The sequence below is a fragment of the Anguilla rostrata genome, chromosome 1, assembly GCF_018555375.3.
Source record: "Anguilla rostrata isolate EN2019 chromosome 1, ASM1855537v3, whole genome shotgun sequence".
Lineage (NCBI taxonomy): Eukaryota > Metazoa > Chordata > Actinopteri > Anguilliformes > Anguillidae > Anguilla > Anguilla rostrata.
The window spans coordinates 13,447,923-13,471,409 of NC_057933.1; the positions used below are offsets into that span (position 1 = coordinate 13,447,923).

The 23,487-nt window shown below is 49.6% G+C and overlaps 1 protein-coding gene across 10 annotated transcripts in view; it reads left to right on the forward strand.

The window, feature by feature from the left end:
- Nucleotides 1–23,487, forward strand: part of ralgapa1 (Ral GTPase activating protein catalytic subunit alpha 1) — a 62,186-nt gene that overhangs the window by 12,417 nt on the left and 26,282 nt on the right. For 6 of the 10 annotated variants that reach the window (XM_064323247.1, XM_064323236.1, XM_064323266.1 and 3 more), the window contains exons 9-33: nt 937–1,145; nt 1,588–1,824; nt 2,244–2,432; nt 2,548–2,688; nt 2,948–3,096; nt 3,267–3,390; nt 3,505–3,742; nt 4,073–4,234; nt 5,124–5,264; nt 6,828–8,108; nt 9,958–10,082; nt 10,494–10,710; nt 11,776–11,952; nt 12,101–12,253; nt 14,466–14,659; nt 14,757–14,855; nt 15,180–15,335; nt 15,512–15,640; nt 16,169–16,294; nt 16,818–16,876; nt 19,512–19,620; nt 20,409–20,519; nt 20,680–20,748; nt 21,215–21,349; nt 22,278–22,461. In XM_064323247.1, coding sequence (XP_064179317.1) covers nt 937–1,145; nt 1,588–1,824; nt 2,244–2,432; nt 2,548–2,688; nt 2,948–3,096; nt 3,267–3,390; nt 3,505–3,742; nt 4,073–4,234; nt 5,124–5,264; nt 6,828–8,108; nt 9,958–10,082; nt 10,494–10,710; nt 11,776–11,952; nt 12,101–12,253; nt 14,466–14,659; nt 14,757–14,855; nt 15,180–15,335; nt 15,512–15,640; nt 16,169–16,294; nt 16,818–16,876; nt 19,512–19,620; nt 20,409–20,519; nt 20,680–20,748; nt 21,215–21,349; nt 22,278–22,461 — 4,914 coding nt within the window. The remainder of the gene's footprint in view (nt 1–936; nt 1,146–1,587; nt 1,825–2,243; nt 2,433–2,547; nt 2,689–2,947; nt 3,097–3,266; nt 3,391–3,504; nt 3,743–4,072; nt 4,235–5,123; nt 5,265–6,827; nt 8,109–9,957; nt 10,083–10,493; nt 10,711–11,775; nt 11,953–12,100; nt 12,254–14,465; nt 14,660–14,756; nt 14,856–15,179; nt 15,336–15,511; nt 15,641–16,168; nt 16,295–16,817; nt 16,877–19,511; nt 19,621–20,408; nt 20,520–20,679; nt 20,749–21,214; nt 21,350–22,277; nt 22,462–23,487) is intronic. The other 4 variants (XM_064323295.1, XM_064323318.1, XM_064323301.1 and 1 more) reach the window with 2 other exon arrangements.

A 23,487-nucleotide genomic window follows, 5' to 3' on the forward strand; every position in this document is an offset into this window, starting at 1 on the left:
CATTTGGCTCTTCATTCAAAGGAAGCACTTTTCTTGTATTTTATTCTGCAAGGTTGTGTGTTTTGCAAATGATTGTTTTTATAATAAAGTTCTGTGTAAATATGCCGTTTTACATATCTCAGTTCAGTTAAAAAAATTTGAGCAGTTGATAATATCTTGTTTTAAAATCTTTAAGTGCTGCTTTAAATTGTTAAATGGAAGATGCATCTTCCCTGCATTATTTATGTATTCTAGTATAATGGGTATTCAGAGGAAATTCTGTGACTTATTCCTTAAAGATCCCTCTGTACTTTTTTATTATTAACAGCCATGGGGTTACAGTGGTTTTATTCCCCTGTGTGCTAATAAAATTACTTCAATCATGTACTATGTCTAGAATGCCTATATTTAAAATGCAGAAAAAACTGTTCAAGAATAGGAGACCAAAGTACACACAGTTCCTTTCAGAACTTTATAACAGACTGATAATTTCCGTCTGTTATAAATACTACTTGAATAGCAAGTGAGGAATAAAAAGTAACTGTGTCAACAGTGACCTTCCACCATCTGCAATGACAAAAAGCTGTCATCCTCTGCTGAGACCGGGCAGACAAAATAAGGCCTCTGCTGGTGCCAGCTAGCTTCCATGTGCTGTGTGAAACCGTTTCCAAGTGGCTCTGTGATTGGCTGGCTGGTAAAACCGGTAGCACATGCCACACTGGAAATGGGGCATACGGGCCTCACTGTTCTTTTCGTTTCTGACACAAGCTGTTAAAGTTTTGTTATGCTTTCTTTGTGCAGTGAATACTGCCATAATGGTGTAATTCCGTTTTCTGTTTCGGACGTTCCAGTGTGTCTAACGGTTAAATAAATAGCTGTAGTTTTTCTCTTTTTTAGGATTACCCGCATTCGCACATTCCGTGGTCGTAATTCGCCGTGTGCTGTCTTTACCCGCAGAGGTTCCCCACATGAGACCAAAGCCTCACTACGTCGTCGTAAAGAGGGACGCAGAGACCAATGAACCCATCTATTGCACTAAAGAGATGTTCCTCAACGCCCGCGTCATCTTCATCCGCTGGCTGGTGTCCTTCTGGCTGGAGCCGCGCTCCAACACAGGGACACACATCCCCGGGGTGGACGGAGAGAACGTGCCAAAGAACATCCAGGTAGGCCAGCAGGCCTCCGGGCCAAGGGGCCTGAGTGCAGGTACCTGTGTCAGATCCTGTTCTATTCCACTGTTAGAGCCCGCTGCTACAACTTCATCATCTCAGCAATGTCAGCTTGTGTTCCTAGTGTTGTCATACTTGAGCCTGTCTATGTGTTGGTTTGTCCAGTGATACAGAGAAGGTAAAACTGTAGTTCCTAACCCTGTTCCTGGAGATCTATCCTGTTGCTTTTCATTTCAGCCATAATTTGGCACACCTGATTCTTGTTAGGAAACCAACAGGAAGTCAGATATCCAGGAAAAGGGTTGAGGACCACTGATGTAATAGATGGGTAACTTCATTAGCTAATGGTTCAGTACTGGAGTTAATTGCATAGATTGGAGGTCCTGGTGTGGGCCGGGGAAATGACAGCAGATGGGGGGGCTGTGTTTGGCGCTTTCAGAAAGCGGCGGCGGGGCTGGCCGCGCGGGAGGAGGGGGGCCCGCGGCCGGAGGCCCTGGACGGGGGGGCGGAGCCGGAGCAGTCGCACTCCAACACCAGCACGCTGACGGAGAGGGAGCCCAGCTCCTCCAGCCTGTGCAGCGTGGACGAGGAGCACCTCACCGACATCGAGGTGGTGCGCAAGGTCTTCTGCTCCTCCAGGACCAACGTCAACTTCATCACCGAGGTCTTCCGCCAGGTAGGGCCGAGCCTGCCACGCCCTCCCCGCTCCTTCTCTTACACAGGGCTGTGCCCGGGGCCAGTGGACATAACATAGAACATTAACATTTATTTCAAAATACTGACATTTTACAGCCATGGGACACTGAAAGTACATAACCCCTGAAAGACACCGACACTGAAATGAGAACAGACAGTAAAAACCACCATTTGTTCAGTGTTGTTAAAGAAACCATGAATAGTATTTTTTTTGCCCATTTTTATTTTATAGCATCTCTATGACAGTGTCTGCGTAAGAAGTGCTAATCAAATGAAATGTAATTGAATAGTATTGATGTAATACCGGATGTCCTGCAGCGGGCTTGGCTGTGGCAGTGTAGAGGGTTTGATCTGCTGTAGGGAGGGACGGTGGGTCACTTTGCACGCTGGTGCCCGCAGGCCTTCCTGCTGCCCATCTGCGAGGCGGCTGCCATGCGCAAGGTGGTGCGGGTCTACCAGGAGTGGATCTCGCTGGAGGACAAGCCAGTCTTCATGAGAGAGCCAGAGGAGGAGCGCTTATTCTCCGCCTCCGGAGCCGCCCACCTCGACCCCGTCGCCGAGCACACGCCCGAGAAAGGGAAGGAGGAGGTGAGAGGGGTCAAATCCGGTTGGACGAAGCTGCATGATGTCACAAATGAGGCAGAATATTTTAAATTTTTTTTTTTTGTATTTAAACTACTGTGTTTCTTCTGTGTGACTTCAGGAGAACGTGGCTGACCCCTCTGGCCATGTCCGACACCCGAGCTGGACCCGGAACTCCTCCTACCAGGGCGCCCTCAACAAGGTGGGGGAGAGCGAGCTGCTGGAGTACAGCGTCCATGCAGGCGTACAGGCCACTCTGCAGGTGTGTGTCACTGACCCCCGTACCTCCTCTGCCCTCTCTGTGTTCCCGCTCAGGGCTGCATAATCACCCCACCTCTCGGGGCAACCTGGAGCATCTAGTGCCCAGGAAAGCTTTCCCTGTTATAACACATTATCTCCACCTCTGTTTCCTGTTGGGACTGTTGTTGTGAGATGCATGTTGTTCCTGTGTCTCTGTTCCCATGTTTTGGAGGTTGGTGCGCTTGTCATTGCAGCTATGTAAGTCCATCCTTTCGATCCAGGTTTTCATCACCAACTCCTGCAATGTGTTCCTGCTGGAGCCGGCCAATGACGTGAAGTTCCTCCTGGAGGAGCACATCGACATGTGCAAGCGGGTCCTGAACATTTACCGCAGCCTGGTCATGCATGAAACCATGGACCAGAAAACATGGTAGGCAGATTGAGGTCTGGTCCATGTGGAGGCCTAGCTTATGCTGTTGTGTCTGGATCGGGTCTGTTTCCGGGGCCTAGCTTATGCTGTTGTGTAATGCTCTGGTCTATGAAGAGGCCTGCCTAACGCTGTTGTGTCCTGCTTGCTTACCCTGTGCTCGGGGTCCACAGGGAGCAGATCCTGCTGGTGCTGCTCAGGGTGACGGACTGCGTGATGAAGAGGCCGCCCTCCATCATGCCCCCCGGCAAGAAGACCATGACTCTCTCTGGGAGACTGGCGGGGGCCGTCTTTCAGGTAGGTGGACGCAAACACCGGGTCATCCGTCGATCAAACCTTGAGTCGTACAGCATGACTTGAAAGGAGCTTGTAACATTTTTGTCATATTTACACACCCCCCTCCTCATTCAGACTCTGATCGTGGCGTGGATCAAAGGGAACCTGAACGTGTACATCTCCCGGGAGCTGTGGGACGACCTGCTGCTGGTGCTCTCCTCCCTCACCTGCTGGGAGGAGCTGGTCACCGAGTGGTCCCTCACCATGGAGACCCTCACCAAGGTGCTGGCGCGGAACCTCTACAACCTCGACCTGAACGAGCTGCCCCTGGACAAGCTGAGCGAGCAGAAGCAGAAGAAGCACAAGGGCAAAGGTGAGTGGTCGCATGGCCAATGTGAGGCCTGCTCTTCAGTAGCCATTTCAAAGTGCCTGCTGGATTAAGTCAGGGATACACAAATGTGGACCTGGATGCCTGTAGTACTGCTTAATTTCCCTGCTCACCCTTCTTCCGAGGCCTATACTGGCTGATCTGCAGTTCTTCAGAACTGGAGTTTGAGATGCCTGAGTAAAGACTTGAGTAGGATATATCTGGATTGTGCAGAATTTCCATCCAGAGCGAAACTGGATCTACTGGTTAACACGGAAGTGAATCGAGGACCGGACCTGACGCATCGTATGGTTTTTTTTTTCCTGGATCCTCCAGGGGTTGCTCACGAGGGCCAGAAGCTGTCGGTGGACAGGTCCTTCTCCAAAGGCTGGAGTCGAGACCAGCCCGCCCAGGCTCCCATGAGGCAGCGCAGCGCCACCACAGCCGGCTCGCCGGGCATCGAGAAGGCCAGGAGCATCGTCCGCCAGAAGACCGTGGGTGAGTGCCCAGTGCACGCGCTGCTCTAGGTGCTGCCGTGCCGCCGTTGTGCCTGAACCCTGGTGGCCATGCCTTTGATGAGTTTAGAGTGGACCCCCCTGACCAATAAGAGTGTAGAATGGAATCTTGGAATATCGGAAGGCTGGGATTCTTACCGTCTTAATACCGGAATGGTGCAGCAGTCTCTATAGGGAGGGGTTAAGGTGGTTCCCAACTTTTCAGTTAGTGATATCTATCAATCAATCTGTGGTCAAATAGACATATGTTATGTGTTTCTCAGCTTCAAGCTTTTTGGATTTTTATGCTACCTGCTAGGTGATGCTAGTGGCTATACAATCATATTAAAGAAAACATAAAATTACTGAAAGAACTACGCTTTCAATTAAAACTAAATGGAAATGAAAATTTAATCCCGAAAAGGAATAATTCTGTTCTTAGCACTGGAGGTAGTATGTATAAATGTTTAATTTTAGCACATTTTTGGAAAATTGCCATTCAGTCACTTGGCCATATTAAGCTCTCGTTAAAATTAATTATTCATGTTCGAGTTGCGTTTCTACTAAAATAATGAGATTTCTTCGTTTGACCGTACTAAAGAATTCCTTCATTCTAGAATGCTGTCCATTGGATAGAGATTGGCCAGCCCTTTGACCTTTGACCCATGGTGCCCTTAATAAAGCCCAAAGCTGACAGGACCGAGCCTGGGGCGCAGAAGGCCCCCGCACACCTTCGGCCTCTTCCTCTTCGTTTCCTCTCTGCTGTCCTTCTAATGGTCACCGCTTTGCCTTGCTGTCACAGTCCTTACTCTCTCTCTCTCTCTCCCTCTCCCCTCCCCCCCTCTCTCTCTCTCTTCCTGTGTGTTCTTCTTGTGTTTCCTTGTGTCCCGAAGCCCTGCGAAGCTGCTCGACGGGCGACAGCATCCTGTCTTCAGCCTTTATCCGCAGTGCTAAAAGCGCACCTGTCCTGATCCATTCTCTCCACCCTCTCCTGCCTGACTCTGTCCTCACTCCCCTAGCTGACGAACTGTCAGGTAGAGACGACTCTGCTTGTATCTGCACCCCGACCCCCCTGACCCTCGCTCGCTCACTGCCTCTCTTCCTTTTCTCCGTCCTGTCCACTTTATCCTCTCCTGATCTTCATCGGAGTCCTCTGTTCATCCGTGTTTGGTTTTAGCCTTGCTTTTTGTCATCCAGTAATATTTGGCGGTGTGTTCACATTGCATCAAAAAAGGCATGTCTTTCTGTTAAAAAATGTTCTGCCCCTGCACGTGAGTCTCTCTTGTGTGTGTTTTTGTCTTTTCAAGCCTGTGGTTGGCTCACATGACTGGAGCTCACACACCACTTGTATGTTTGTCTTGTTGTGGATTACTTGCGTTTTAATTTCCTCCCCACGTTCATCGCTACGTTGATGCTTCTCTCTATCTCAGTTCTCTGAATAATCACTCAGCCTTAATGTCTCGGGCCTGGTAGTGTCCATTACCACGTATGGAAAATTGCGTCCATTAATTTCATCTGCATATATACTTCCAAACTCATGCCATCGATTGCTTGAAATGGCATGCAGTGTACAGTGAGGTTTGCTGTCGGGAGAGAGAAAATGATTTTTTTTATTAAAGGATTGTGCGTATTCCTGTCATCTTATTTTATTTTCTCTTTGTGCCTCCTGTAGATGGGTAAGTCCAGGTGATCTCAGCACACTTGAACTGCATCGTCACAGATTTGAATGAGCTTTTGCGTGCTTATTTGGTCGTGTGCGAAAGCCCCGGAACCAAAACTACACTTGTCTCAGATCATTATTAAGGGAGATGTGGGCTCACAAATTTTGGACAAATTCACGTGACTCCATGACTTCGTTTTCAAAGTGGGTCAAATTTGCACCAAAGTTAGCTTATAATGTCATGAACACCTCTAGAAAATTTGGTCTTGGATTTTTGAGTCATTGCTGAGATATCACGTCACTAATTCCTTGCAGTGTTGTGGAACTTGATCAGTGCTACAGCCACTGTCAAACACATGCAAAATTTCAGTCCACTACCTTCACTACTCTGCTATCTTTAATTTTTGGGTGAACATAATATGTAGTAAAAGATAAAACCTTTAAAGTGATACAAGAAGCATTTGTCTATGACTTACAGGAATGTAGAGTCAGATTCATGGAGATGTGCTTATTTGCACAAACTTTGTTAGCCTATATCTCCCTTAATAAGCGTCCGGGACAAATGTAATTTCGATTCCAGAGGTTTCTTGTAAGAACAAACAAGCATGCCGCATCTCATTAAAATCTGTAACAATGCAGTCCAAAAGCGTGTCGATTGGATCCGGACTTACCCAGATGTTGCCGACCTGTTTGTCTGTTTTGGTTTGATGTGCTGTTTATTGATAATGCTGCGAAAAGACTACTTTTCAAACTGTAGAGGAATGCTCCTTTGTGCTTGTTTTTTGTTTGTTTTTGTTTTTTTGTGTGCGTTGTTTGTGTCTGCCTGTACTGACCCATCAGCCTCCGACCCCTGCACCCCCCCCCCCCCGCCTCCTCGTGGTCTCTGGGTGCGGAACCCCTCCGACGAGCTGCGCTTGTGTGTTTGTGTTTCTGTCAGATATGGAGGACCCCCCGCCAGCCCCGCGCGGGTCCCGCACCCGCCACTTCTCCCAGAGCGAGGAGACGCCGCCCTGCGAGGTGTTCTCCGCGTCCGCCGAGGAGCAGCCCCTCCCCCGCAGCAGCAGCACGTCCGACATCATGGAGCCCTTCATCGTCGAACGGGTCAAAGGTGCACTTCCTGTCCTTGACAGTCCGTCTCACGTCCCCCCCCGCCCGCCCGGCCCCCCCAGCCCCCCCGCAGGTGCCGAGGGCAGCAGGGCCTCCTCCCTGGAAGTGGGGGATAGCATCTACGATCACCTGTGCCAGATGGTAGGGCCCTCCGCCCAGCTCCCCGCGGCCCCCCCGCCCGGCCCGCTCCCCGACGGGGAGGGCGAGGAGGACGACCTCCTGGCCTCGCTCAGGGAGTACCTGAGACAGCGGGGGGAGGAGGGGCTGGAGGAGGAGGCCGCTCTGGCTGACAGGGCTCAGGCGGGGGACGGAGGCAGCGCCGACTCCACCGCCGACGAGGACAGCTTAGACCAGCCAGAGCAGAGCTTCTACGAGTGCCTGGAGGAGTGCGACGGGCAGGAGCGCGACGGGCAGGAGCGCTGGGCCCCGCGGGGCTGGGGGGAGGACGGCGGCGCCGCCGAAACGGCCGGCGGGGGCTCTCCGCTCGCGCGGGACGCGGGGGAGGGCCAGGGCGATCCGGGTCCCGCGGGCAGGGACGCCGCCGGCGCTCTCCAGGAGAGCAGCGCGCCCCTCCCCCAGCAGGACCCCCGCGCCCAGGCCGGGCTCCACCGCGCCCACGCCGGCTTCAAGCCTCGGCTCCGCGGCAAGAAACGGCACGGCGGCGTGCACGTGAGCTTCCGCCCCTCCACCGAGTCGGTGCAGTTCCACAACCCCTTGGACTCCAAGGAGGCGCACTGGAAAACCAGGCTCCGCAAGCTGAGCCACTTTAGCAGCAGCCACCCCTCCGCGGGGCCCGAGCACCCCAGGCCCGCGCCGGGGCAGAGGGCCGAGGGGCCCTGCGGGGACCCGGCGGAGCGGGAGGGCCCCGCGCGCAGCCGGCTCGGCCGCGCCTCCATCCGGCCCCGGTCCCGGTCCCGGTCTCAGGAGTCAGGGTGCAGTCACTCGCAGCAGCAGCAGGGGGCGCTGGGCGGGGTGTATAAATCTGTCGTACATGCTCTCTCCAAGCCCAAGGCTCACGTGTCCCCGCAGCGGCAGAGCAAGGTGGCGGCCGAGGCGCCCCTGAGGGACCTGTACACTCATGTAATGGGCTATTTTGGAAGGAAAGCACCAGGTGAGAACTGAGTGGCGCGCCCGGCACCGAATCGAAGACCATTAAAAAAAAAAACAGCGCCTGTCCCTTTTTTTACCTCCTCCCACCCTTATGTTTGGTTTTTTGCTGAATGCCGATTGAATTAAGCTTTTTTGTATTTCCTTTTTAAAGTCTGTAGCGCAATCAGAAAGAGAAAAACCAAAGTCCAAAGAGTGCCCCCCCCTCCCCCCTCAGGACGGCCCTCCTTTCCTCCAGCTTTATGGGATATAATCTCTGCTTCTTCCCCCCCTCTGTCTGGATGCTGCATGCGGCCTCACGCCTCCTCCAAGCCTTCTCCCGTCGGGACGCGTAGCTTAACCGGGGAAAAACGCGGCGCGGCGGCGGGTTTCCCGCGGTCACACGGCGGCCACGTCGCTTAAAACAGACGTTAGCGCGCTCGGGCGGTAAAGCTACAGGTCTTCCGCTTGTGCTGCCTGGATCACGAGCGTGTAACACTGCCATAGAGCTTCCATGGACAGTGGGGTAATTTGACCTTCTATCCACAAATATATATTGTATTGTGTGATTTCTCCCCTGCCCCCTTTCCAATAGTTGGAAATCAAAGTGAATGGTTGTTATTCGTGTGAATTACAGTCATTTGAACTAAGTGAAAACTGTCTGTCAAAGACTGGTACACTCCTTGGTTATTAGCCTTTTGAACCAGCCATTCAAGTGAGTGCAGATAGATGTTATACCATGTTCATCCAGCAGATGGCAGTGCACACCTTCAGATAAGATGTACTGGTTTTATGAGAGCAGAAACGAGCTTGCAGAAATACTGAAGATAGAACTAAAGTAAAATATGCTTTTTTTTTTTTTTTCCTGAGGGGGAATTGAAGCATTCCTCCCGATACTCTTATGAACAATAGCAGTTTAAGTTGCATCAGAAACGTATTTGGCCAGTGACAAACCCAAATTGTCTACCTTACCAGTAGCTTGGTGCAGGGCCTCACTTAGTAAAGTTTTTAAACAGGCTGAGCTAACCCGTGAGGCAGGGAGGTGAGAGTAGGGAGCTAATCATACTAACCGCCGTTCGAGGAGAAGGTGAAACTAGCTCTGGGACTGCCAGTCTTGTCTGTCTCTCTTTGTAGTGGATCAAAGTGCTGCACTGAGGCTGTCTGATAACTTTTAACCCTCTGCTTTGGGATGGACTTCTCATTTTCCAGTGGCCCCTAACATGCTCACCGCATCCATTCTCCTTTAAGTGCAGTTTTACCAGTGAACTAATGCCTACTCTTGTTCTATTCACGCCCTGGAGAGCGCAAGGTATTTTATCTGTGTTTGGGACTGCATGACTTGTGAGTAGCTCCTGCATTGCTTATTGGTTGTGATCAGTTATGTGTTGGCTTCTTTTATGATTGATTTTCTTGGTCATGCTCACCTATATTTATACTTAGGGCTTTCGTTTTATTTCACCATGCCACTGACATTTTTTTGTTTGTTCCTCAACTTGTTTTGCTGTGAGCTTGAGGATTTAGGATGATAAGAAGCTAGCATATGAATACTGTTTATTGTGAGATAGTAAATGTGACAAATATCAAGGAGGGAAACAGAACTGGCATTGTAAAGTTAATTCTCTCATAAGCTTCCTTTGTAAATGTAATAGGTTAATTGCTAATATTTTACAGTTCAATTAATTCAGGACCTGTTGAGTGTTGAGTCTATATGCTGCAGTAACGTATGACTCTATATCCCTCTGATCTCTGTGTGTTTTTACTGTAAACGTGAGGGTTAAGTAGTGTTAGGCTTGTCCAGCGAGTGTGCTGAAGACTAGGAGCGCGCCGAACTCCGTGACTGAAAATGTCGAAATTTGTTGTTTGTCCGAAACCAGCCAACAAAGAGGAGCTGAGCCAGAAGGTGCGGCCCGTCTCCGGGGACGCGTGCAGCAGCAACCCCAACATCAGCGACCCCATGGACGAGTTCATCCAGGAGCGTCTGCGGGCGCGGAGCACGTCCGTGAGTCCCCTCGCCGCGCCCCGCCCCGCCCCCGCCCCGCCCGCGTCCCTTCGGCTGGGTAACGCCCAGCGCGTCGCCAACGGAGGTGCGAATGTCTAATTGGGCGTACGCAGGCCGCAATCAAGGGCTCGCGCAGCGCCGGGGCAGTATTAGGGGAGATTACGCCGGCGTCTCCTCCGGTGCTTCTCCAGGCAGCTCGTCCGGGCGTAGCGACATTATCCAAATAAACGAAGCGCGGAAAACCTGGTTTTTGGTATTACTGTCTGCACTGGGTCCGGTTTTAATGGCGCCATTATCAACTTTTCCGCTTTTTCTGCTGTTTCCACACACACGCAGCCTTTCGTAATTAACGCAGTGATGTAGTTCCTGAAATGCGATTCCTTCCTTGTCCCCCCGTCCCGTCCCCACCAGGGCATGACCCGGCGGGGCAGCAGTCCCGGCAGCCTGGAGATACCCAAAGACCTGCCCGACCTCCTGACCCGGCAGAACGCCATGCGGCCCATCGACGACCCGGGCGTGCCCTCCGAGTGGACGTCCCCGGCCAGCGCCAGCAGCAGTGACATCATCAGCTCCGACAGCCACTCGGACTCCTTCGGCGCCTTCCAGGCCGACAGCTGCAAGTTCGAAAGTGAGGACACGCTGCCCCCCCCACCCCCCCCGGCGACGGTCTCACGGCAACCGTGGGCAGTCAGACAACACGGCTTAACCTGAAACTGCCGCTTCTATCCTGATCACGACTGCAGACACCAACAAGAGGGACGTCACATAAAATTTACAATTAATCCACTTTTCTTTGAAAAAATATAGAAAAATAGCCAAATGGAAACGGTTTGAAGTCTGTCTGATATGCAGCTCAAGTCAGTTATAGACTGAAATGTTGAAGATAATTTGGGGTTATTAGCTTGACGATCAGGCTAAGGTGAGACTCAAACGCAGGTCTATCGATCCGGTTTCATGCTAGGCTTTGAAACTGGTTTGATATTATCGTACGTCTACAGTGGGGCACATGTAGTGTGCGATCCCCTGTGACCGTAGCCTGTGACTGTCCGTGTAGCGTGAGCATTCCTAGAACAGAAATACCTCCGATTCTTCAGAGATGGTCATTACATGCAAGATGCTGTCTGTTGTCAGGACTTTTGTAAGTTGTGTTGTGTATACACAATATTAAGTGAAGGGACTAGAAACTAATTGTGGGTATTTTGTTTGGTGATGGCATCATCTTGCCCCTGGTTACTGGGTTGCTTTTATTAGAGATGTCCAGCTCAGTATCTGTAACACACAGTTTCGGTTATTATTAGGAACAGAAAGCATGTGGGCCTGATCAGTGCAGTTAAATGAGGCTTTGCCCTCATCTCCGGAACCTAGGGTGCCAAATTAGCCTCTACCTTAGCATTTAGCATACTTTCTGGTATTTATCCTTGTTTTTGTGATATATTGCATTGTGGGTATTGTAGGATTTTGTGATTTGTCATATGCTGTTGGTTGATGTATCCAGCCTGAAGTGGATAATGTACACTTTCACAAACATCTATCGTATGTTGTTTATTGGGTGACCTGTTTTCACAGTCCTTTTCATATCGGCTCTGACACCTTACCTGCTGTAGAAACGACGCGATGGCTGTGTGTTTGAATGTTTGACGCTCCTGCAGCGGCCACAGTGTTAAAACCTGGTGTGAATGTTGCGTTTGGGCAGATTTCCACTTTGGGCCCGAGTTGTGCGCGGTGGGCTCCCTGGAGCTGGACGCGGGTTCGGCGCAGCAGCAGACTGCAGAGGAGCAGGAGCTGGCCAGCCTGACCACCCTGCACATCGACTCTGAGACCAGCAGCCTGAGCCAGCAGGCCCTGTCTGCAGATACCGTCACCATCACCGGTGAGCCCTGAACACAGGCCGTGTGCGTGTGCGTGTGTGTGTGTGCATGCGCGTGTGTGTGTTTGTGTGTGTGTTCGTGCGTATAGTGGCATGTCGCTGCCCTCTGTGGCAGTGTCAGTAAAAGCAGGACCCTGCGTTCCACCCCCAGGTTCGGAGAGCGCCTCCCCTGTTCACTCCCCGGGGGGGTCCCGCTCCCAGACCCCCTCCCCCGCCACCCTCAACGCCGAGCACATGGACAACAAGGACCTGCAGCTGGATGAGAAGCTCCACCACTCCGTCCTGCAGACTCCTGATGACCTGGGTAAAGCTCTTATGGACATGCGCACACACACACACATATGGGCGCACACACACACAAACAGGCGCACACATATGGACACGCGCACACACACACACACACGCACACATTTGTGGACAGTTGTGTAAACAGCTCACAAGTTATGCAACGTTTTGGGGCTATGAAACGGGAAGCAAAATGCAGCTCCTAAATTACCAATCTACTGGCCAAGCATTTCATAATCACTCTTGCTGGTTTGAGCAAACAAGTTCAGGTTGTACATACAGTGCCAGACAGACAGGATAAAGTGAAGGTAAATTAAACCATCCAAAGTCACACTTGAAGGTTTGAAAAAGACTAATAAGAATATGTAATACAGGCCCCTAACGATTTGCAATATGTCACCACATCTGCTGTACTGAATCAGATGCGTAGTGGTGTGCTCATCTCTACCCTCCCCTAACTGTTGTCATGGCAGCCCTAAAATAGAAATTTTTTTTTCTCCCTTGTCCCAAATGCAGTCATTTCAGTTTAATCGAAATCCGCCCAGAACTTTTTCAGCTGCCTTGTTTGATCAGAGACCGAACGAAACGATCAGCGAGCCTCCGGTGTTCATCGCATGACCCCCCTCGCACCGTGACTGGAGAACGCTTCATCATTCAGCGCCTCATTGGACGAGTTAACGGCGGCAGTAGCGCTGCGCTAACCGTCCATGTGACTCTGCGCGTGTCTCGTAAAGAGTGCGGCCGTTTTTTTTAGAAACTGTGTCAGATGTCAATCAGGCTTCATTGTCCTGGCGCAGTTGCTCCTTCGGTCGGGAGGCAGGGCGGCTGTAAGTGAGGAATTAATCATTCTGTGCATGCGTGGCACCACACTGTGTGCCCTGGCCTGCTTTGTGTTCCCATGCCTTTTAGCTCCGTCCTTACATTTAGCTTCTGATTAAGGGACTGGGGCTGAGCAAATAAATATGCAGAGCTTTTTCTTACTTGATTTTGCCAGGGAAGAACTCGGCACGGAAACCTTCTCTATTGTGGGTGATGTGTTGTGGTGGTGTGTGTGTGTGTGTGTGTGTGTGTGTGTGTGTGTGTGTGTGTGTGTGTATGTATGTGTTCGTGCCGTGCGCAGTGTGTTCTGTGCCTTGTCATGATGTGTATTTTGCCAGGATGGTTTCAAATTTACAGTCGTCCAATGTTGGGTTTTACATGTTTTACAGCGTTTCAAGATCGAAAGCATGTATTATTTGATTTATAATTTATAAAATTAATACTTCTGCGGTATTTAAGTTGTTTTTTATATTGAGGGGGCATGTCTGCCTCTAGGGAAATGCCAGAATCATCCCCCAGAAGTGCTTTTGAATGCCAGCCCCTTAAAAAGAAGAATTTATAGTTTTATTGAACTCCTCGCGATTAACCAGTACCCGTGCGTTATTCATAGGTGGGTTTTTAGTGGGGACGTGTCACCCTCGCAGTAAATGGCAGATTTGTTCACCCCCGAGATGTGTGTTTGAATGCCAGCCCCGTGCCCCCCGTTGGGAGCAGGCGTTTCCTGCGCTTCTGAAGCGAGGCCCTCGCCGCTGCGCGCGGTGAACGCGGCGTGGGGCCCGAGCTGCAGAATGTCATGGCGCACAGGAAGTGCTCTCGTGCTGGATGTTGCTTTTCTTTCCCCCGTAATATTTTGTGTGTATTTCTGTTTTTATTGTAATTATAGCTTACTCACGCTTTGCAAAAGAATTCGATTTGTAAATGAGAATTCGTGTTTGAAACAGGCAAGATTAAGGATTGTGAGTCAATCAATGGGCATAATTAAATTAATTAAATTAATTTAGGGAAAATGTAGAGCGTTTATAAACTATGGATTAACATCCCAGGTGGTGTGAGTCTTTCTTCCATCACAATAAAACTGACTTGAAGGACAAGAAGAAGCTATTTTTATTTCAGCGTTTGATGTCAAAGTCAAAGTGTTTTTATTTGTTAAGTGCACAGTATAACACAAGGTCATTCTGAGCAAAGAAATTCTTATGACATGGCAGGCAGCAACTACGTAGGAGCAAGAACAAAAATATCAAAAAATATACATAATATTAAACATAGTATTAAATATTAGCAGCCGCTACGAGTTGGTTGCGGAGCCATTGTCAGTGCAGCCTTCCCACGGCGCACCGGAACCGAATTAAGACATGTCTTAATTCTTACGAGACAAACAGCATCTCGCTCTGCTTTGCGTCTCTCTCCTTTAGAAACCAGCGAGTTTCCCACAGAGGACTGCAGCGTGATGGCCGGGGGCTCCCTCACCGGTTGGCACGCCGACGTCGCCACGGTGATGTGGAGGCGGATGCTGGGCATCCTGGGGGACGTCAACTCCATCAAGGACCCGGAGATCCACGCGCAGGTCTTCGACTACCTGTGCGAGCTGTGGCAGAACCTGGCCAAGGTAATAAAAAAAGAGGCTAGCGGGCTCCCCTCCTCGCTTCGGCCCGGCGGACCCGACGCTAAGTGCCCTTTCCGTCTCTCTCTCTCTCTCCATCCAGATCCGGGACAACCTGGGGATATCCCTGGACAACCAGACGTCCCCCCGGCCCCCCGCCCTGATCCCGCCCCTGCGCATCCTCACCCCCTGGCTCTTCAAAGTGAGTCTTTTTGTCGGCGGGCTTCGCGCGGGTTGCCAGCGCCGCTCTCCTGGCGGGTGGCTTCCTGCGGTTAGCTACGCGCGGTTGGGTTCACGCGGTTAGCTTCGCGCGGTTAGCTTCGCGCGGTTGGCTTCGCGCGGTTGGGTTTGCGCGGTTGGGTTCTCTCGCTCGACGTCAGCCCTCTATCTTTAGACGTCTTAATTGCGTGCGCTGCGCCTCCCGGCGAACGGCGGGTGCTGACACCTGTAAGGGCGCCTTTATTTATTTATTTATTCATTTTTAAAAGCCTCCGCGGCGCCAGCTCACGCGGTTCTGTCTCCACAGGCCACCATGCTGACGGAGAGGTACAAGCAGGGGAAGCTGCACGCCTACAAGCTGATCTGTAAGATCATGAAGAGGAGGCAGGATGTCTCCCCCAACTCCGACTTCCTCACCCACTTCTACAACATCATGCACTGCGGCCTGCTGCACCTCGATCAGGTGCGGAGCCTTGCGCTGGATTTCTGAGAGGCCCTCCGGGCCGATCGCAGGGCTAGCTCGCCGTGCCGCGGGGAATCGATGGGCAAAATGCAGTCGTCGCACCACTTAGTTTACGGGCGCTGACCTTTAGCTTTTATGAAATTGTGTTATATTGTGTTTATTTCTTTGGACCTCAGGACATTGTGAACACCATCATCAAGCACTGCTCTCCGCGCTTCTTCTCCATCGGGTTGCCGGGGGCGACCATGCTCATCCTGGACTTCATTGTGGCAGCCAGCAGAGTGACAGCCTGCTCGTCCCTCAACGTAAGACCAGCGGTGCCGTGTTCAGTGCCGTTGTTCATCCTCCCCCCCCTTCCCCCATGACCAGTTTTGAGTCACCTCCATGTGATATCAAGCTGTGTCAAATCACCCATGTGATATCCAGCTGTGTGTAATCACCTGTGTAATATCCAGCTGTGTCAAATTGCCATCGTGATCTCAAGCTGCGTCAAATCACCAGTGTGATGTCAAGCTGTCGAATCGCCAACGTGATATCGAGCTGCGGACATCACCAGTGTGATGTCAAGCTGTCTCAAATCACCCATGTGATATCAAGCTGTGTCTAATCACCAATGTGATATCAAGATATGTAAAATCACAATCGTGATCTCAAGCTGTGTCAAATCACCAATGTGATATCGAGCTGTGTTATCATAGCATTCAAGTTTAAACGTAGCTGTGTTAAATTTGCCACGAATCCTCAGAAGACTGCTAAAGGAATATTCTAGGTGGGGCGTGGTCTTGCGGAAAGGTGTTGGTTTGTCTGTGCTCATGGAACTGTTCCTCTTCCAGGCCCCCAGAGTGGAAGCCCAGATTCTGCTGGGGTCTCTGGTGTGCTTCCCCAACCTGTACGAGGAGCTCCCCGCTCTGCACCCCACCATGGCCGACGTGGTGATGACCAAGTTCAAGGACGTCAAGGTAACGCGCATAAAACCCCTCAAAAACCCATTTCATACCCCAGAGAATCGTCTGAGCGCAGCCCCTTCTGTGGTAAATATGGCTAACTACAGTAATCTATGAGAGGGAAAAAGCACAGCTTTACTTTAGCGGTCGTTAGGAAGCTCTGCAATGCTAATGCCGATAATGAATTCTCGGGCATGCTGGACTTGCTCATGAAGAGGGAAATGTTGTTGTTGTTAAGGAACTGATTCCATGCACGAGTGCATCTCATTTGTAAGGGGAAATTCACATGATGGCATCTGATAACCGAAACCTCGCTGTGAATGGCAAGAGACAAGTTAATATTGCCAGTGGGAATTCTGTTCTCCAGACTCTCTGCGTGGCGTATTTAATGAAATATGAGCGTGCATCGTAAATGCCCGAATGCTAATCGCTAACGCTTCACGGGCCCTTTTGTGTGTGATGCAGGCGCGTTTTTGTTGCTGTGTAACGGTGACCGCGTTGCTCTCTCGTTCACGCGCACGTTTCCTCTGGTCTCCAGGAGCACATCGTGAAGCACATCCTGAGCTCTGCCCGGGACGAGCCGTCGGCCCCGGCCCGGTAAGCTCCGCCTCCTCTCTTTATCTTCCCTCCTTCTCATTCAGGCAGTGAAGCCCGTTCACTTCCGGTGAACCACTGTAACATTGAGCGGTTAATAACTGCTGCTGAACTTGTGTTTGCTGGAAAAGGCCACTCTAGGGTGTATATGTGGAGCAGTAGAGCAGAGATAAAAGAGGGAGAAGCGCTGCTGTCTGTGGGTGTGTCTTTCTGGATGAAGACATCTGCCGGGAGAATGACTGACAGCAGTAATATCGTCAGTCCTGTCCAATCATGCGTGGAGCTCCGCGGTTTGGAGGTCAGCGTTGGCTAATTTGTCTGGTCATCTGGACTGATTAGTGTGGTGTCATTGTAAGCAATCTACTCAGTGTGATGCAGGGCCCCCGGAGGTTTTTTTTTTGGGGGGGGGGGTCTGTGTTCGTTCCAGCCAGTAGGGCGCAAGTGACAGCTCTAGGGGGGGGGGGGGGGGGATTGTTTTCCCTGAAATTTAGCGTAGGCCTGCTTTGTCTCACACCCACCATCTGGCCCCAGAGGTCAGCCACTGGGGTAGCTCCTCAGGCAATGACATTACCCTCATCTAAAGGCTGACACCCTCCTATACAGTGGGTCTAAATATATAATGTATAAATGTACGGTCGGTTTGCGTTCAGTATGTTCTGCGCTATTTTAATATCAGTACAATCGGTTGAATGGGTGGTTAAGCCCATTGGTTTGTGCTTTTTGAGTGTGGTGGTTCACCCAGTCCACTGGTCTGTTCGAGTCTTGTTTTTTCGTGTGGAGGTTTGGTTTGCACTACAGCTTATATCACAGCCCTGCACTTTGTTTATAGGGGACAAAAGCTGCATACACAGAATTATCGCATTACACCACAGGCTTCCCGTGCTGTCCGTTGATATTCAGATTTAGCATAATTCAAATATCGCTAAACCTGAAGCCGTTCTGCTCACTGGAGCCAGCCGCATTCCTCTTAGCGAGCGCCCACGCACGCACTTGAGGCTGGTGATGAGGGAGCGAGACCTCGTGAACCCCATAATGAGCGCTTCCAAATACTGACAATTACCAATTTGATAGAGCCAACGCAAAGACTTTGTCCCCCCTTTGTAATGATAGAAATAATGGTATATGATTGGCTCAAATCATTGGGCCTCTGACAGTGCATGATGACTCCACCCATTCTCTCTTCTAGCTTTGCTCTCTCATTTATACTTTAGGCACACAAAACTGGCCGATGCTGCCGACTGTGTGGGTTACTATGACAACCTGGGATGCCTGTTTCACTAGTTCAGAGAGGCACTCCAGCTCCCAGTTAACAGTGCCCCTCCCAGAGCACAAGAAACGAAAACAATTTGTTTGGTCAGCTACAAGAAATGTGTAACCAGAGAGAAAAACGGATGCCTTCTTGGCAAAAGGCCTGCTTTCGTATGTTGACTCAAATATATGGATGTGTTAATGAGGACACAATATCTCTTGGCTATTTGCAATTTATTAATAGCTGGAGGAGCAGAAGGAATTCATATTTTGCACGTTAAAAAATGTACTCAATGAAGCAAGAGTATTCCATTAAATTTAGTCTTCTCCCTTAGATATTAAACGTGTAGCTCTCCTGAGATGGGGGAATACTGCGTTATCTTTCTGCTGTTTATGGCTGGTGCACACTTGTATGTGAGCCCTTGAAACAGCATGGTTGACGGTCCCTTGAGAGTGTGTGGGTTGGCAGCTTCTCAACGGCGAGCGTAAGTGCCATTTTTCTTCCTTGTTTTGAGTAAACAAGGAAGAAAAGGCTGAGTTCATGTTTATCCAGCAACACTGCATTACACAGCTGATGTGCAATATTCAGAAAAAAAATGCAAGAGCTGCAAATAACTCACCTGGCTGCAGTGTTACCAGCGGTCACGCTTGCCCGTGGAATGCTGTGTCTTTGGAACGCAGGGCATTTCAAATTCAGCATTTTTACACTATTTTACCATAATATGCCAACTCGCAATAGTAACACAATATATGTATGTCATTCATAATTTTGTTATGACACTTGGAGGATGAAATGAGCTACAAATCATGTTTTAGCATACTGTACAGAGCGAATTTTTGTTTCTGTTTTATGATGAACATGCTAGCTAGAGCTTGACTTCTCGTTTTCGACTTTTGATTCAAGTTTCTCTGAATCTTGCAATGCTGCCAACAGTTGTGGAAATATTATGATCAATAAACAATACAAATATCAGACATCAAATGACGATTGGCTCAAAGAAACAGGAGTCATTATTTTGTTGTGGTTCAAGTCTGGGTCCTCCCACGTTATCGCAACCACGGGTTACTGAGACATTGCATCTGGCTGCAGTACATGCAGAGAATAGCATGAAAGAAAACTGCATGGGTACACTATTCCCTTATTTAGTTACTTCACAGAATGTTGCTAGTGGCAGTATTTTGTTGCCACTGGATCTGTTAGGATGTTATTTATGGTCATAGTTTGCCTCGAGTTGTGAAAGTGGTGTTTAAATACTTTGTGTGAGCTCGTTCAGCAGATCTGCTGTTGCAGGGGTGTGATGTCATTATGCTCGTCCGTTGCAGGTGCGTGAGCTCGTTCAGCAGATCTGCTGTTGCAGGGGTGTGATGTGATTCTGCTGGTCTGTTGCAGGTGCGTGGCCCTCTGCAGCCTGGGCATCTGGCTCTGCGAGGAGCTGATGCACAACACGCGCCACCCGCAGATCAAAGAGGCCCTCAACGTCATCTGCGTCACCCTGAAGGTACGCCGCCGCCCTCCTCCTCCGTCCGCCCGGCGCGGGGCACGCGCGCGCCCTAGCCGTCGCCTCGTCTGTGGTTACTCGCCCCAGACGAACGCGCGCCGGGCGCTCAGAGATGATTTAAGCGCCAGGCTGGTGCTCAAGGGCCTTATAATTGACAGTTAAAAATGTATGTTGTGTCTGGTAATGTATGTTGGATTGATTTTAATGCGTTCCCTGGTTCGCCAGTCTCATCTGTGCGCCGTATGCACCATCGATTCCGCGGGGGGGGTAGCCAAATAGCGGGGCAGGGCTGTTTGGCTGGAAGGAGCCGAGTGGCCAGAAGAAGCTTAGAGCCCCTCGGCTAAATCTGGACCCGTCAACATGTTTGGCTTCTCCCACTCAGCAGACAGAAGGCTAATCCACTGAAGAATGCACTCAAACGACTTCGAGCCGCAGTACGCTGGTCTGAAACGGCGGGTGAAGAAAAATCACCCTCTGCACCATTGTTCGGTCAAATTAATGGCCAAATGACACGGCCATTGTCTTTCGCCGCCCTCTGAAGGAAGCACCCCTAAACCTTGCCACAGTGAGGCGGCAGGTCCCAAAGTGGAGCACAAACCGCGGGGCTGCATCTCCCAGCACCGCGTTGAAAATTAATGCTTGGGCGCATTCCAATTGGGAGAATTAGTCTTCTGAAAAGACCCGTCTTCCCTTAATCCTGTTGCGGTTCAAGACGGCGGCACGTTCGTATTGTGTTTGGACGTTCGCTCGATACGCCGTCGTTAATTTTCTCTCTTTCTGTTTTTCAGTTTCCCAATAAAACGGTTGCACTGGTCGCTTCAGATATTTTGCACTTGCTCATAAACTATGTGGAAGTCCTGCAGAAGTTCCCGCCTGACACTCCCAAGAAGATAGTTGAGGTAATTAACGCTTGGAGTGGAGATTTATTTAGCTGTTTATAATTGCATGTGTAGTGTAGTGTAGTATATAGCGATATTACATTTGTAAATGTACTGGTGTTGGAAAATAAATAAGTAATGTAAACAATTGCATGTAATGGTCACACTTCTTTCATTGCAGATTCTCATTGCTACTATTACTCACCTGCTCCCGAACACTGAGTCATCACCTCATGAGCTAGATAAACGGGTAAGGAAGCAGATGTGCTCTCACACAAGGCTCATACACTACACAGTGTGTTTTGGGTCATAATGGTTAGTTAAATTTGACTATGTCGTAAAAGGTAACACTGTTTTGCCTTGTGGTAGTTGTAGACATTTAGTGTACAAAATGACAAGTTGGCAGAAGTCTAGGAGAAAAACTGAATGTGTAAAAATATTCCATATGCAAGATATTCCCAAATGTCAGTGGATATTTATTGTGCAGGACGACAAACGGTCACAGTTTCAACCACTCGCAAACGGTCATAATGGTTTAAAACATCGCCTGTGCTGAAGCACTGTTTAGAACGTTTGTGAAACCGTGATTATGGTCGAGCTCCATGACACATTTTGGTCTTTTGAGAGAATGGGGGTTGCTGCTCTGGATGTTCTTGCTGGGGTCTGGTTGAGGAGAAGCGGGTGGATAAGAGCGGTGTTCTTCCGTTTGTCCCCAGCTGGTGGTGTCGTTGCTGCTGTGTCTGCTGGACTGGGTCATGGCCTTGCCCCCCAAAACCCTGCTGCAGCCTGTGCACACCCTGGGGTCCGACAAGGACAAGGCCGACAAGTCTGTCCTCAGCTGCATTTACAAGGTACACTCCCCAACCCATCTGTGACCTATTAACCAGGTTAGACTAGAAATACAACTGACTAGCAAGGTTTCAGAAAAAAATGAGATCAGCAATATTAGATTGATGATATTGATAGGGGAAGAAGTTATCTGGAAGATATGACCTTTGTTGGTTTTTCTCATAATGAAGGAGTCTAATTGAAGAGAAATTGAGTAGTGTTAACTTCAGAGATCATTTTTGTTGTTTAAACATTTTTAACTTAATTTTATCATTTAACCAGGGTGTACGCTAGTATTATCCTACAGCGAAACTCATATCCAGCCCAAGCTTTTCCTGGTGCCATAACCACTACTTCACCCTCCTGCACATAACATGCTTATTACTGTTAAAAACTAACTAGAAGGAACATTCCTGTTCCTAAAAAAATGCTGCTTTTCATGCTGCTTATGGTAAAGCAGTATTTCGGAGGCATTATCTATTTCTGATTCACTGCGAGATGCACGTGCATAGTACCATCCAGAGGATTTATGCATGTAAAATGTGTTTTTTTCTAGGTGATGAAAGGTAAAATTGTTCATAGTTAAGTGGTATATGCTCTCCTACAACAGCAAAATTGCTAATGTGTATGACTCATTCCAGATAATGTGGCCATTTAAAACGCCACCTAATTCTTCTCTCTGCTAGCTGATTATCTCTGTAATGTTTAATTGAGCTTCTGCACTCCAGATGCTCTGATTCACGTCAGCCACATGTCTACTTGCTAAGAAATAACTGACTTTCGCATTTTAAATAATTATTATTTGAGAGTGAAAAGGGGGAATCAATACTGAAAGCGTGCGATGTCAATTGCAGAAAATGTGCTTGGTTGTTTAAAAAACCATTCGAACGGCAGGTTCTCCAGGCGTACGGGCGTAAAATTACCCCCCTTTTGTCCCCGTCGCTCGAACAGGTGCTTCACGGGTGTGTGTATGGGGCTCAGACTTTCAGCAACCTCAGATATTTCCCCATCAACCTGTCGGACCTGGCCAGCACCGACTACGACCCCTTCCTCCCCCTGGAGAGCCTGAAGGAGCCCGAACCCCTGCACTCGCCCGACTCCGAGCGCTCCTCCAAACTGCAGCCTGCGCCCGAGGGTACGGCTCGCTCCCTCCCTCTGTTTCCCCCTCTCTCTCTCTGTTTTCCCCTCTCTCTCTTTCTCTTTCCCCCTCTCTCTTTCTCCCCCACTCTTTCGCCCTCCCCCTCTCTCTTTCTCTCCCTGTTTCCCTCTTTCTCCCCGTCTCTTTTTCTCTCTCCCACTCTCTCCCTCTCTCCTCACTCTTTCTCTCTACCCGTTTTTATCTTTCTCTCTCTCCTTCTGTTTCTTTCTTTATCTCTCCCCCAATCTTTCTCTCTCTCACTCTTTCTCTTCTCGACTCGTGTCTCCTTCTCTTTTTATTTTCTCTTCTCGTTCTCTCCTCTCTTTCTTTCTTTCTCTATCACTTCTCTCTTTTGTCATAACATCGTCTCCCTTCATCGATAGAGGAAAGTGTTGTGTTGGAGGTCACCACGGCAACTCCCCGAGACACTTTTGAGGACATTTCATCCCGTCTTCTGCCCAGATGACCCCTGTCCATAGACCAAAATCCACAGGCACTTCCTAGAAGAGCCGATTTGCAAATAAACATCAAACATCAGGTTTTTTTTTTCAGTCTATCAGCCCACCATGTTGCTGAACATATTTGCGCATTAGTGCATATTGAACTGACCTTGCGGAAACATGAATTACTTGTGCACGGTACTTTGAGCCTTTGTTTTAAAAAGTAAAACTTGGATGTGAAGCACTGGTCAGAATTGGAGGGGGAGGACCAGGGTAGTTAGCACAAACATCCATGGATAACAAGCAGTTCAAAGCCTTTTAGAAAAATCAATTCGCAGTCAAACGTTAGCCTCTGAATTAAAACCAACAATGGGTCTTGCGGCAAAGAAGAAAATTGAAACAGATGAGCTTAATACAGGTAGCCAGCTCTCCCTGTAGTGCTGTTCTCAGTCTCTCTTTGGCTCTCTCCTCAGGCCCCCTTAAAGGCATTAAGGACGAGATAAATGCAAAATCGTTCCTTTCTGCGGAGGCTGTGCCTAACAGCAGGTGATTTTGTGCTCTGTAGTGTCTTCGTGCTGTTTTC